The sequence below is a fragment of the Strix uralensis genome, chromosome 1 (genome assembly GCF_047716275.1).
Source record: "Strix uralensis isolate ZFMK-TIS-50842 chromosome 1, bStrUra1, whole genome shotgun sequence".
NCBI lineage: Eukaryota > Metazoa > Chordata > Aves > Strigiformes > Strigidae > Strix > Strix uralensis.
Genome location: NC_133972.1, coordinates 153,100,661 through 153,112,454, shown reverse-complemented (window position 1 = coordinate 153,112,454; position 11,794 = coordinate 153,100,661). Strand labels below are relative to the sequence as shown.

Sequence of the window (11,794 nt, the reverse complement as noted above, 5' to 3'; positions counted from 1 at the left end):
ACTGTCTCAAGGAAGAAAAAGTAGAAAAGTAGTATATTGTGGCTTTTTTTTTTGCCCACCTTCTCAAGTATTTACTGAGTGTAATTTTGTTTATTTCTAAAGAGTGCCAAAGGCAGACGAGCTCTCGTGTGTTCAGCTGTGGGAGGAGGTGGGTTTGCTGCCCTGCTGCCCACCCCACCACAGGGAGGAGATGCGCTCCAGGGCATGGGGCAGCCTCACGCACCATCACAGCCAGATCCAACCCAGGTACCTGTCTGCCCTGTCACCCTTGCAACAGCAGTGTCAACATTAGAGAGGAGAAGAGGGACCTGCTGGGATGTTAGTGGTTTAACATGCCAGAAATCTGCGTCTCTTCCCCCAGCACCCCACTTTCAGACACAACAAATGGAGTTTCCTTCCTCACAGTTCCCACCAGTGCTCTGCCCAAAATCCACTTGCTTGCTTTCTTGGTGGTTTATTTTCATGACAGTACCACAGTGCTTTTCTTTTGCCTCGTATCTAGAATCAAATACATACATTTTGCTGTTCAAACTGGCAGCCAGCCTCCCAGTCTTCAGTAAATTTCCAAGGCACAGGTACTCAACTTGGTGGCAGTGCTTGTGATTTGCCCAATCACCACCACCTGTGTTGATGTTGCTTCTGAGGAGTCAGGTAGAGAGAAGCCTCCACTCCCACCATGTCCATCCTTACCTCCACCCTCACCCCCTCACATAGCTGTAGGTGTGTGGTACCACTGCCTGCTCTCTGCTCCAGAGGCTGCATGAGCCCCAGCAGCCAGGACTGCCAGCTGGGTACTCTGTCCTCATTCGTGCCCTGCTCATAAAAAAAAGTCAGCTAATATTAGGTGGCATCTAGGGATAGGGTGGAAGCTTACAAACTTGTTCTTTTTACAGTCCAACCTGTTTAATATTATAGTCCAGCAGCTAAAAATCTAAGGCTACAGCTTTCCTAGTGAATTAATCAGTGGCAGGGACCACCAATGGCATTGCTCTGGGGAGGCCAGGCAGTGCCCTCCTGACACACCTAGGAACAGGACAGGACTTCGATCCACAACCATCCCCAACAGCCACCTCGAGTGTGGCTACCCTGTTTCAAATGCTGGAAGTCTAATGGGATGGCACGGCTGCTGCACACCAGCTGACGGTAGCACTTCAGATTCCGGCACATTTAGTGTGCTGGTTATATTGGAGTTGGAGCACGTCCTCGCAGCCAGGGTTGGCAGTTTAGAGCCAGCTCCAGCCCCAGAGCCGTGCGCCTGCTCCGGCATGTGAAAGCCAGAGCGTGGCCGGAGCACAGAGCCTGACGCCTGGCTGGGGCACAGGCAGACCCAGCCTCCCACTGCTCCCCCGGCCTGTGTGCACACACAGTCCAAAAACCTCTGGCAGTGAACATGTTATCTTAAAAATGGCATTTCATCTGCAGCACTGTTACAAGAAGAAAAGCTTGCTTGTTCTTCAGCTGCATGAGCTGTTTGCCACAAACTCCACTGAAGGATGCTGCTGACCATCTCAGAGAGAAGGAACAAAGTGCTGCACGCAAGTTCTGTAAAGAAAATGTTTTATTTAAAGTTTTAAATACCATCACCAGAATGAGTTTGATTTACATTAGTTGGTGTTCATTACAGGCCTAATCTGCCCTTTTTTTTCCCCCCAACTGTAATTCCTTTTAACTTTTTAAAACATACTATGTACAAGACAGCAGTGATCACTGGAATAGTGCTATTTACATGACTAAACCATAAGTAGAGTTGCAGACGTGTGAAAATTAAAAAAAATACATTAATTTTTTTAAAATAAATACTGCATAATGACAAGTATGTACAAACCTTCCATGCGTCATGTCGTTGATTTTAAAATTTGAAATAATTTATATAGAACTATGTATACAAGAATGTGTGAGCACATCTCACAGTATCAGGAAAATGGTTATGTATTTTTGTTTAATATCCTAGGGGATATCGTAGACTGCATGTTAGTAGTATTTATTTGCTGCTGGTAGACAGGTGTCTAAATTATTTCAATAAATATAATTTTACCAGTCTGTCCATTAACTTAACAATAATCCATTATATAAACTCTGAAGACAAGACACAATCTTGATTTATATGATATTGCACAAAGTAAAAGGCATTTTAAGTGATACTGTTATTACTTTTGCCCTCTTATGAGGCATGTACAATTTCTTAATGGGAAACATCAACAGATTTTCAAATAAAGTCAGAATAATTCTATGTGGGCCTTAAAGGTAAATGTAATGTATATTTCAAAAATTATTGCAAGGTTTCAACATTAAACCTTAAATAGGTATTAAAGGCATATAAAGACCCAGAAAAAAAGGATATTTTGTTATTAAATGTTAGCCAGTTACATTCCCTTTAAATAATGTAATTTAATGAGAAGCTTGAACTTGCAGCACCACCCAACGGTAGTTACTGTCTGCTACAAATAACAGGTTTTTAAAGATCCATTGACTTGAGTGAGGGTTCTGGTAATGGTATCAAATAGCTGTCGGAGTGGTACTGATAAGCTTTCGTTAAGGCTATTTTACGAACCAAAGACATATTTTCCAGACTGATATTCCCTAATGATGTCTTCTGCAACACAAATGTAGTTTATGAAAATTGAACTTTACAGCAGAAGAACTGTACAAATTAGTAACCTTTGTTGCTTTTGTAATCTCAAAAATGTAGCAGTTAATTTGGTTTAGTGCAAATAAAAGTGTTTAAATTTATTTCCTAAAAATCGACCAGGTACTTATTTTTTTCCTCTTTCCAAAAACCTTCAAGAAATGATAGTTCAGCCTTTGAATGAAAGATGCTGGTGCTGAAAACAAATTTATTGAAGACATCTTACAATGGCCATATGATTCCAGTATTTTGCTGTAGAATTCAATTTGAATGTGAGAAAAAATGAAAATAAGTTACCATGCACTGTACAATAAATTGCAAAAAGTTCAAATATCTTCTTTATCAAATACATGCTGAATTACATTAATGTACTCCCAAGCCATGTTGCAAAATCCTTTTCAACATGCTTGAAAAAAAGTTCTTAAACAATATTTTTCTCAAATAATTCAGAAATGCAGAACAGTCTGCAACCCTGAACCAAATATGGGGCATAAGAGAGTAATAAGTCAAAAGGTAGCCATTTTAGAATATGATGATCATCCTGGGAGGTAGAGGGGAAAAAGAGCAAAAGGAAGAAGGGAGACTGGGAGGAGACATAGAGAAAGGAGGAGGTAAAAGAAGTGTACAATTTGCACATTATGTTGAACTTTACAAGGCTTGTACCTTTTACATTTAAATAAATTTAATATATTACACTTATTTCTTGTCACATAAACAGAATTTTAAATATTTGCTAGAAATTATTTTTTATTTTTAATATACGTCTGCAAAAAATACAGACCATGACTGGTTTAAAGAATGATAAACGTGGTGTGTCTTTGTATCACCCTGTTGCATTCTCTTCCCTTTAAAACCATGCACTAGTGAAATTTATTTTTAAAAATAATATAAATTGTTGAAAATGGCTGATTTATTCTTTTTTTTTTGCAAGTTGCAGCCCCAAGAAAATAATTTAAGTGTTCAGCTAAATCTGTGTCCATGCAAAAAAGTTTCTTTAATTTCATACAGTACAGTATATCCACAGAATTTTATTTTTCAGAGAGTCCATCACATCCTGGGTTTCACTGTATCTATAGCTGGAGGTATAAAGCCCGCCACTTTTAAGTCTTGAACCTTTTCAGTATGAAGAGTTTTCGGATCTCAAGCAACTGTTTCAAATGACAGTTGACTTTTCCAGCATCCTTACATTCTCCTTTTCTTTCAACGTCTGCTAATCCACTGACTTGTAACATGGCTTCATGGGGGAAGGTAACTCCATTTCTGTGGCATAACCAAGCGTTAGGAGGGAAGGGCAGATAAAGAAAGAAACGGGAGCAACAAAACAGATATGCCATTGAAAAGGACTTTTGTTGCATGAAACAGATTGATTCTTTTAGTTTAGTCCATGGCTTCAGATTGGACCAAAACTGAGTGTCCCTGAACTCCAAACCTACCAGTTCTTCATGACTTCAGTCCTTCACCTGAGGGCCTTCCATAGGGCACAATGTGTGCAACTTCCTTGAGAACACAGGATCGCGTTGCAGCCCTAGAAACAGGCTCAGAAGACACAACATTAAGCATGCAGTGTTACCAGGGTTTGCGACCTGTAAATTTATTTTTTTTGTAACGCTGGTTGCTATGACAACAGTTTCACAGCTGCTATGAGCGAGCATACGAAGGTCCTGTTGAACTTTCAAGAGATGATTGGGAAGCTCTTCTAGTGAGAGGAGCTAAAGTTGGGTCTACTAGGGAAGAAGGAGGGAAGAGTTTGAACCACCCAATCACCATGTTGGACAGGTCCAGTTCATCTAAAAGTATCTGTGCCACTCCCATAAAGGATTTGTGATCCATACGTCCATAGTCTCCCCAAACAATTATCTGTTAGCAAAGGAAACACAAGAAAATAGAAAAATTTCAGCAAAAATGATGAGCTTCAATCTGATTCATCGAATGTCTCTGCTTATTTAATTATAGTAAGGAATGAAATATTTGACTGCTGACATAGTTAGTTCTGTGTATACTAGTCATGATGCAGTGACAGAAATGACTTGGGCAGTAACAGAGCAGTTTAGTATCCACGATACTGAAAAAAGCCCAGTGAGAGAAGGAGCCCATACATACAGTAGAAGCAAAATAATTTACAACTAACTTTTGCTCAGCACTTTCTACTTGCATCAACAGTTACTACTGTAGTATTTATTTGCTCAACAAGTATTTGAAATAGCAGAATTTGCCAAATGAAGCATGAAAGGAGGTTTGAAAATCATTCAGTGAAAACTGTACAGGTGCCGTTTTCAGATTCAGAAGAATATTGATGCAAATTACCTGTAAAACTTTTCCTTGGGGACTTTCTTCAAACGATAGAAGTTGCTGATAAAGTGGTTCCAGCGTTTTTCTTGCTACCTTTGTTTTCTTTTTGGCTATGCAGACTCCATTTTCTAATAGATACACCTTTACGTATGGTGCTTAGAAGAAAGAAAATAAAGAACAATAAGTAAAGAAGTAGTCCAGATTTTTGCATAACAGATGCACTGTTCTATCACCTTTGATAAAATCTGCCTTTTACTGGATATATAACTTAAGTGAACAAATTTCCACAAGCAATATTAACATTTATTCACATGCAAAGCATCTTTGCATTTTCGTTATTTTTCTCCCTGGTATAATTTTTTCTGCTTCTTATGTGTCTCTTTTGCCATGAAACAATTCAGATTTTGACCTGGAAAAAAACAGATATTCCTATATACAGTATCCCTATACTGTACAATATACAAAACAGGCCTGTTAATTAAATTAATGACTTGCATTGACTTTGGTGAGATTTGGATCAATGCTCCAATTGTTAATAATTTAAAATTATCTACAAGGTGAAAATCAGTGAAGAGAAGACTTTGACACAATTTCTATTTTGGCAGAAGAGCTTGCTAAAAATATCATCATGTTGTCCTTTTCACATAGATTTATAGGACATCATATTATAAAATAAGGATTAAGTATCAAACACTGGTCTACTTTTCATCAGGTACCTATTCTACACCTCTTGTTAATTCCGTCTTCATCCCTAAGATTCCTATATCACATCCTCAGTATATAACTTCCTTTCTACCCCATAACCAATGATGCATTTACTATTAATAAAATACTTCTGTGTCTTCTGGTAGCCCAGACACCAGTCTGATTTTTTTTTCCTTCTGAAGTTGATTTTTTTGTATAGTATTTCAATGCATTATGCATTTCATTGTACAACACTCTAATCTACTGATAGGTGAATTTGCTAGGAGTTTACTGAAATTTAACAGTAAAGCCTCAGAAGTTTGGGGTTTGTTCGGGTTTTTTTGATAGAACTCTATTCTTGTTGCTAAGATTTTTCTTCCTTACCTGGCAGTGTCTTTGAACCTGGTTTTACAACAAGGCCACGGGCTCGGATTATTTCTACTTCCAGTTGTCCTTTCTTGTCCATCATTCCCACCTGGATATCTCCTACACAACAAAAAGAAATCCTGGAATTGTAATTCAGAACTACCTAAATATATGAAAAGCTATGGGAATTTCTAGGATGAATACACGATGACTTTGATCATCTACATTCTACCAGTAAGTACGGATCTGAATTTTAACACTATTAGATAATTTAATACTTATCCTCTTCACTGTTATTTACGTTACTAAACAGTTAAAAACCCCTGCAATAACACCTGGTCTCCCATTTCCCATGCCCCTAAAACTTCAAGTTTTTGTTTTTTTTTTTCTGAAGAATTTCAGATTAAAAAAAGGCAGCAGGGGAACTAGTACAAAGTAACTCTGTAAAACTGCTTGAAATCTTTTCACCATGCTTCTAGTTTAAGACAAGGTATGAAGAGATAGCTTGTGAATATAAAAAAGTTTGTAGGCACTATTGTCCTGGTTTAGCTAGGATAGAGTTAAGTTTCCTGAGCAGTGGGGGGGAAGCTCTAGCCGGGTTATTCAATACCATGCTGATGTCACCTCCTGGCGCCCAAGCACGGGAGTGGGGGAGAATCGGAACGTGTGTTTCATGTGATCGGTCTCCACACTGCTGTATCGGTATATATCTTGCTCTGTTCATTGTTATTACTGTTATTGTTGTTGTTGTTGTTTGCTTTGTTGCTGTCACACTGTTGTATTAAACCTCTCCTTATCTCAGCCCCGGGGCTTTGTATTTCACTCCCTTTGTGGGGGAGGGGCAGTGGCCGCGTGGTCTCAGACCCCGGCAGGGACTAAACCACCACAACTTTAGTAGCAAATACTTTGCACCTAAATTCCCATTTTTATTCATTATTATCCAAGTGATTCAAAGAAAGGATTGTTCTCATTAGCCACATTTTAAAGACGGAAAACTGAAGAAGAGATAAAAGAATGAATTTTTCAAAGCACCCGTCTACTTTTGAGTGTTGTCTTGAGCATCCACAATTATGTTCAACTTTGGCTGAGGTTATAGTTTTGGTCTTAACTGAGTTGTTCAAAACCACATGGGAAATCCATATTTAAAGATTCAGAATCTAGATAATTCCTATGTTCTAATTACCAGACCCAGTAGCTTATATATCGATAGGACATAAATGCTTACCCATTGATGGTGTCGCCAAAGTCTGTCGTCCTACAAGCTGGGCAGGACCAAGTCCGTCCAGAAAATCACTGAACTGGCTGTCTGCAGCCAACCTCACACCAGGGAAAATCAAACTAAAAAATAATATTGAAAAAAAACCAAAAATAAATATACTCAAATTAGCCCTTTTTTGTTTTCTAGATGATTTGCATTTAGCGTTTATGGTTTTGGTACTACTGCTCACAAGTAATTTATTTACACTGACAAGATTACAAAACAATTACTGTAATTTTCAAAACTTCAGTGTTATATGCTTCCAGCATATAAACAAACAGGTGAAGGAAGCACTAATCCTCACTAAGTCTAATTTCCACAGTAATATTATTCCATCATGCTCTCTTTTCCCAATATATTAAAGACCACTGTTAATTATTGTAGTATTCATATGAGACCAGTCCAATAAGATACTAATACATGCCCTTACCAGTAATTTAGTTGCATCAAGGTAAAATTGCTCACGTTTCTCAGTCAACATGAACTCAGTGGCTAAATGTCAAATGTATCCAATGAAATTATTACATTAGACTGAGTACTGGTCACTATTTTTAAAATCACCTTTCAAAATCAGCATTCATTATAAACATTTTGTTAAAAATGTCTTTGAGAATGACATCTATTCAATAATGGAACTGAAATACATTGTGGCAAATGACCAAAGTAACTTAAAATTCAAAGTCTTGCCATAAATTATCTGTGACCCATTACAAGGCAACAAGAACTAATGAGATTTGTAATGGCCAGCCATAAGTAAATTGTCCATCTCAAATGCATATAGTACATCAACTTGGATGTGTAAGATGTATTGTCCAGTATAGGTGTATTGTCCAGTGCTGTGAACACCACTAATAAATCTATCCACACAGAAGTCTTTAATTTGGACTTTTATACAAAGCATGATACATGATAGACTCATACTTCTGCACAGACCATTTCTTCAGGATTAATTCACAAAACTCTTCAGCCCAGTGAATGACACGAGAAATGCTCTGAAAATGCTTCGTTCTGCAAAGCACAGACGTATGCGAGGAGTTTTCAGAAGAGAACCTGTCATTTTCTGTGTTTTACCTGGTGCACTGCACCTGCTTCCCCTCCTGCCACACCGCATGCTGATGCTCTGAACCACCAGGTGCCTTCCTCTGGCACGGCAGAAATGATCCTCATCCTTCCTGCACCAGCAACGGGAGACTCTTTCGGTCACAGGGGAAGACTTAGGCTTGGTCCATCAATGACACTAGCTTGTGAAGGGAACTTTGACTGAACAGGACCTACAGCGCTCACTGTGCTTTTGTCTAACTACCAGTTTCACGGAGAAATGTCAGGTAACGACAGTTATAACTGCTGCTTACTTTCCCTCAGAGCTGTAGCTGTTCATGCTCCCATCTGTCGACTCCCGGCTGGCCTGACGGGTCATCCAGTTCCTCATCTCCACAGCCAGTCCTGTCTCAGTGCTCCTCTGGACGGTGCTCCGCAGCTTCTTGCCCCCTGCTTCTGTGGAGACAAAAGAGAAGCCCCCATCGCACCACGCTGCCACAGCTGGGCAGCCCTGCGGGGCATGGCTGTGGGCAGCACACCACCACTCCACGTGGCAGAAACGCTTGAAGACAGAAATGAATGATTGGGACCAAAACTTCCATTTAAAAATTACCATTTTTTAAATAATAGGCAAGCAGCATCGTAAATCTCTTTTACAGGACCTTAGCTCTGTCACCACCTGCCTTTCAAGGGCAGACAGCATATCCACAACACATCTGCTCATGGATTTACACCATCCATAGTCTAGCGTGTTTAAAATACATTTTCTCTGGATGAATACCTCTCTCTTTGGAATTAAATGAAAATATTACCATTAAGTAAAAACTTGCAGTGTCTGAGGAATGTTCTAATTCAGATTAATTATCTGATTTAAAAACATTTGGTCATTACCTGCTAAATCAAATGACAGATATTCATTAGTGAGCATAGTAAACAACAAATCAAGAACCCTTCCCATTTTTTCTTCTATATTCACACTCTTTATATCTGCTTTAGCTTTATAACTTAAAACTACAGTATTGACTTTTATGCACAATATGAAACTTTATTACCACCTCCAAGAGTAACAATTTTTGTATCTGCTTACACAGTTTAATTTTAGTTGTAAAAACAGCAAAGTGACAGATAGCTGGGTATCAGACAAGGGAAAATATACTCAAAACTTAATATAGTAGCATTTTAGTGTATGAATTTTGATCAAGACCTCAGCTGAAAGATATATTGAAAGCACCACCAAAAAAACCCCCACAAAATTAAGGAGGGAGTAGGAGTGAAGCTTCAGTTTTTCTTTCATGAATAAGACAGTCACTCCATGTCATTTCTGATTTTAAATGCTGTTCCCTGCAATGAGGCAGGAAATTCGGTATTCCAATTTCTTTCATCTGTTCAACACTCCCCTGACTTCACCACAGTGATGTGTGATATACTGATATTATTATAAAAGAGCAATAACTCCAAATGTACACAACACCAAATAATATCAGAATTCTTAAATACTGATACAGTGAGGGTATAATAATATCCAATATCCTCAGATGTCTAGGGACTCACCCTCTTCTGCAGTTGTTTGTAGCCTCTGATACCCTTTACGCCTTCTCTGGCTCATCAGGTACCAGAGGTCAGAAGAACTGCTGAACCTGTGGGGTCAGTGAAGCTCTAGGGATTTCAGAAAGGAAATGAGCCAGGGAGAAGACTGTCCTGGGAGAAGGACTCTCACACCCCAAGGAGAATGTGTGAGCACAGGGGCTGGCTTAGAGTAAGAGGACCTGCACTCTTGGACAGGGAATAGGAGAGGGACTTTGAGTTCAACGTCCACACTTAGTGTCACTCTGTCCTACAGTCTGCAGTGTGGCTTGAAGTCTACCAGACTCTCCAGTCAGCAGGGATATTAGGTCAGATAAAGAGCATGGGAATTTTAGAGAACTGAGAAACAGACACCCAAAACACCTTGAAACCAACTGGCCCCTTGTCAAGAAAGATTAATAACTTTGCAATATTTAGCAGTAGCGAGACATTGCTATAGGTATATCATGAGTGGTTCAAATCATATTGCTTATTACAAGTCTTCTGCACATTCCTTAACACCGTAAATTTTAATCAGTTTATAAAAATAACAAAAGTAATAATTTTCCTCTAGAACTTCAGCTATCCACATGAATTTAGTACCCAACAGAGTGAAATACTTTTTTAATACATCGAAACTACTTCTGAAAATGCCCATCAATATCTGGTGCAATAAATACAAATAAAAAAGATACAAGGCTAACATGACATATGAAAAATGAAGGGCAGAAGTCAGCAACTTCATTTCTGTTGGGCTGTACTGTTTAAAGTGTCTGCTGGTTTTATTATTCATATTAAACTAATGAAAGCTGGCAGCTGACTTCCAACACTGGTCCAGAGTTGTTCTAAGATCCAATCACTCATATCAAAGAAATATTCCCACATAACTGCCAGTAAAAAATCATGCTATAGTTTTGTAGAAAAGGTACACTGCATCATAGTTACATGTGAAAGGCACACAACTCCTGAAGCCCCATGCTCTTTTCATTCAAGTATTGTTACAGGATATTACTCTTCTGTTATAAGCGATCTTTGGTTGGTAAGCATTCATTTTCGTTCAGCCTCTCAGTTCACTGTTGCAAACATGAATTCTCTCATGCAAATTTAACAGAGCATCTCCATCTTGCATGATTCTTCAATCTCTTCATATCATATCTTTCAAAGATTTTGGGGTTTGGGATAAATATGTGTTTGAATAGTGATATGTGAAGGAGTATATAGTAACTTTTACTAATTAGTAAGGCAGATTTTTTTCTGAATTAGTATTATGTCTGTATGCCTTCACTCTACCAGAACATTCAAGAAAATGCACATCAATTTACTGAAAAATCAAGGCAGAACTGGTGCAATTGCCATTTAAATCTTCATGCAGGCATGTATGTAGCTGTTCTTAGCGTCCCTCTGAATCTTATTTTTAAGTAGTTTTACTTTCCCGCATTAATTTTAACTGAAATAAGTGCTCTGGTCCACATGAAGCCAGGCCGATAGCTGAGAAGATACAACTTTGATACATCACGAAAGTTAGGCACACATAGTATATCCAACTATTGTATAAATGTGCGTGGTAAACAGTAATTATTTTGACCTTAACACTGAATTTAAGGAGGGTTGAAAGGAGGCTATGTGAATAACTATTTTCTAGTTTTCAACAGAAACAGGCAGAGCTCTCTGCTAGTCTCAAAAGAGAAAGATCTAACTTTCAGCAAAAAGGCTCCTAATCATGATGTTGATGCTTCTTGAAATAAGAATTGGAAGATTTTAAGAGCAAAATGGTAATTCAGAATAGAAGTACAGAAGAAGACCCAGATCACAGGCATGACTCCTGAGCCACTGCTTTAGAGACAAATGTTCTTTCAGATTAAGTTTGGCTAAACTAGGACATAGTAATACACATGAGAAATACCTACCCTTGATAGCCCACAATACTAGCAATACATCGGTCCCTGGAAAAATGTAATAAATAAAAAATA

The 11,794-nt window shown here is 38.5% G+C and overlaps 1 protein-coding gene across 30 annotated transcripts in view; it reads right to left on the bottom strand.

Annotated features, from left to right (window-relative positions):
• Positions 1–1,540: 1,540 nt before the first annotated feature.
• The window catches only part of RIMS2 (regulating synaptic membrane exocytosis 2), a 500,034-nt gene continuing 489,780 nt past the window's right edge, over positions 1,541–11,794 (bottom strand). For all 30 annotated transcript variants that reach the window (XM_074886104.1, XM_074886094.1, XM_074886112.1 and 27 more), the window contains 5 exons: positions 8,576–8,717; positions 7,191–7,303; positions 5,984–6,085; positions 4,931–5,070; positions 1,541–4,483 (listed from right to left, as the gene is read on the bottom strand). In XM_074886104.1, coding sequence (XP_074742205.1) covers positions 4,265–4,483; positions 4,931–5,070; positions 5,984–6,085; positions 7,191–7,303; positions 8,576–8,717 — 716 coding nt within the window. In that variant the 3' untranslated portion in view covers positions 1,541–4,264. The remainder of the gene's footprint in view (positions 4,484–4,930; positions 5,071–5,983; positions 6,086–7,190; positions 7,304–8,575; positions 8,718–11,794) is intronic.